The 430-nt window shown below is 63.0% G+C and overlaps 1 protein-coding gene across 1 annotated transcript in view; it reads left to right on the top strand.

Moving 5' to 3' along the window:
* PAPD5 (PAP associated domain containing 5) overlaps nt 1-430 on the top strand; it is a 24384-nt gene that overhangs the window by 16451 nt on the left and 7503 nt on the right. Inside the window, exon 6 of the mRNA XM_006777046.2 lies at nt 178-306. Coding sequence (XP_006777109.1) covers nt 178-306 — 129 coding nt within the window. The remainder of the gene's footprint in view (nt 1-177; nt 307-430) is intronic.

Here is a 430-nt window from a genome sequence, read left to right on the forward strand (position 1 = left end):
CGCCGTGTGCCGTGGGCACGTCTCGTGCTCCCCCGTTGCTGAGGCTGCTTTTACAGTCTCCCTTCACATGGGGCGGGAAGGGTGCCCGCCAGTTGGGAACGGGGGTCCGTTCGTGCCTAAGATGAGAGCACGCTCAGCGCTCCTCATGCAGGGCCGCTGACGCTCGCCCCTTTGCAGAAGTACCCGGTGCTGCCGTACTTGGTCTTGGTGCTGAAGCAGTTCCTCCTGCAGAGGGACCTAAACGAAGTGTTCACGGGGGGCATCGGCTCCTACAGCCTCTTCCTCATGGCCGTCAGCTTCCTCCAGGTGAGTCCGGCTCGCAGGCCATGTGCACGACGGGGACGCCGCTGGGTCCCGGGGGAAGCAGTCCGCTGCCCGGATCCCTTACGATGTTCCCCTTTACACTGGCCACCTTTTTGCAATTTGGGAA

Source organism: Myotis davidii, unplaced genomic scaffold (assembly GCF_000327345.1).
Source record: "Myotis davidii unplaced genomic scaffold, ASM32734v1 scaffold328, whole genome shotgun sequence".
Taxonomy (NCBI): domain Eukaryota; kingdom Metazoa; phylum Chordata; class Mammalia; order Chiroptera; family Vespertilionidae; genus Myotis; species Myotis davidii.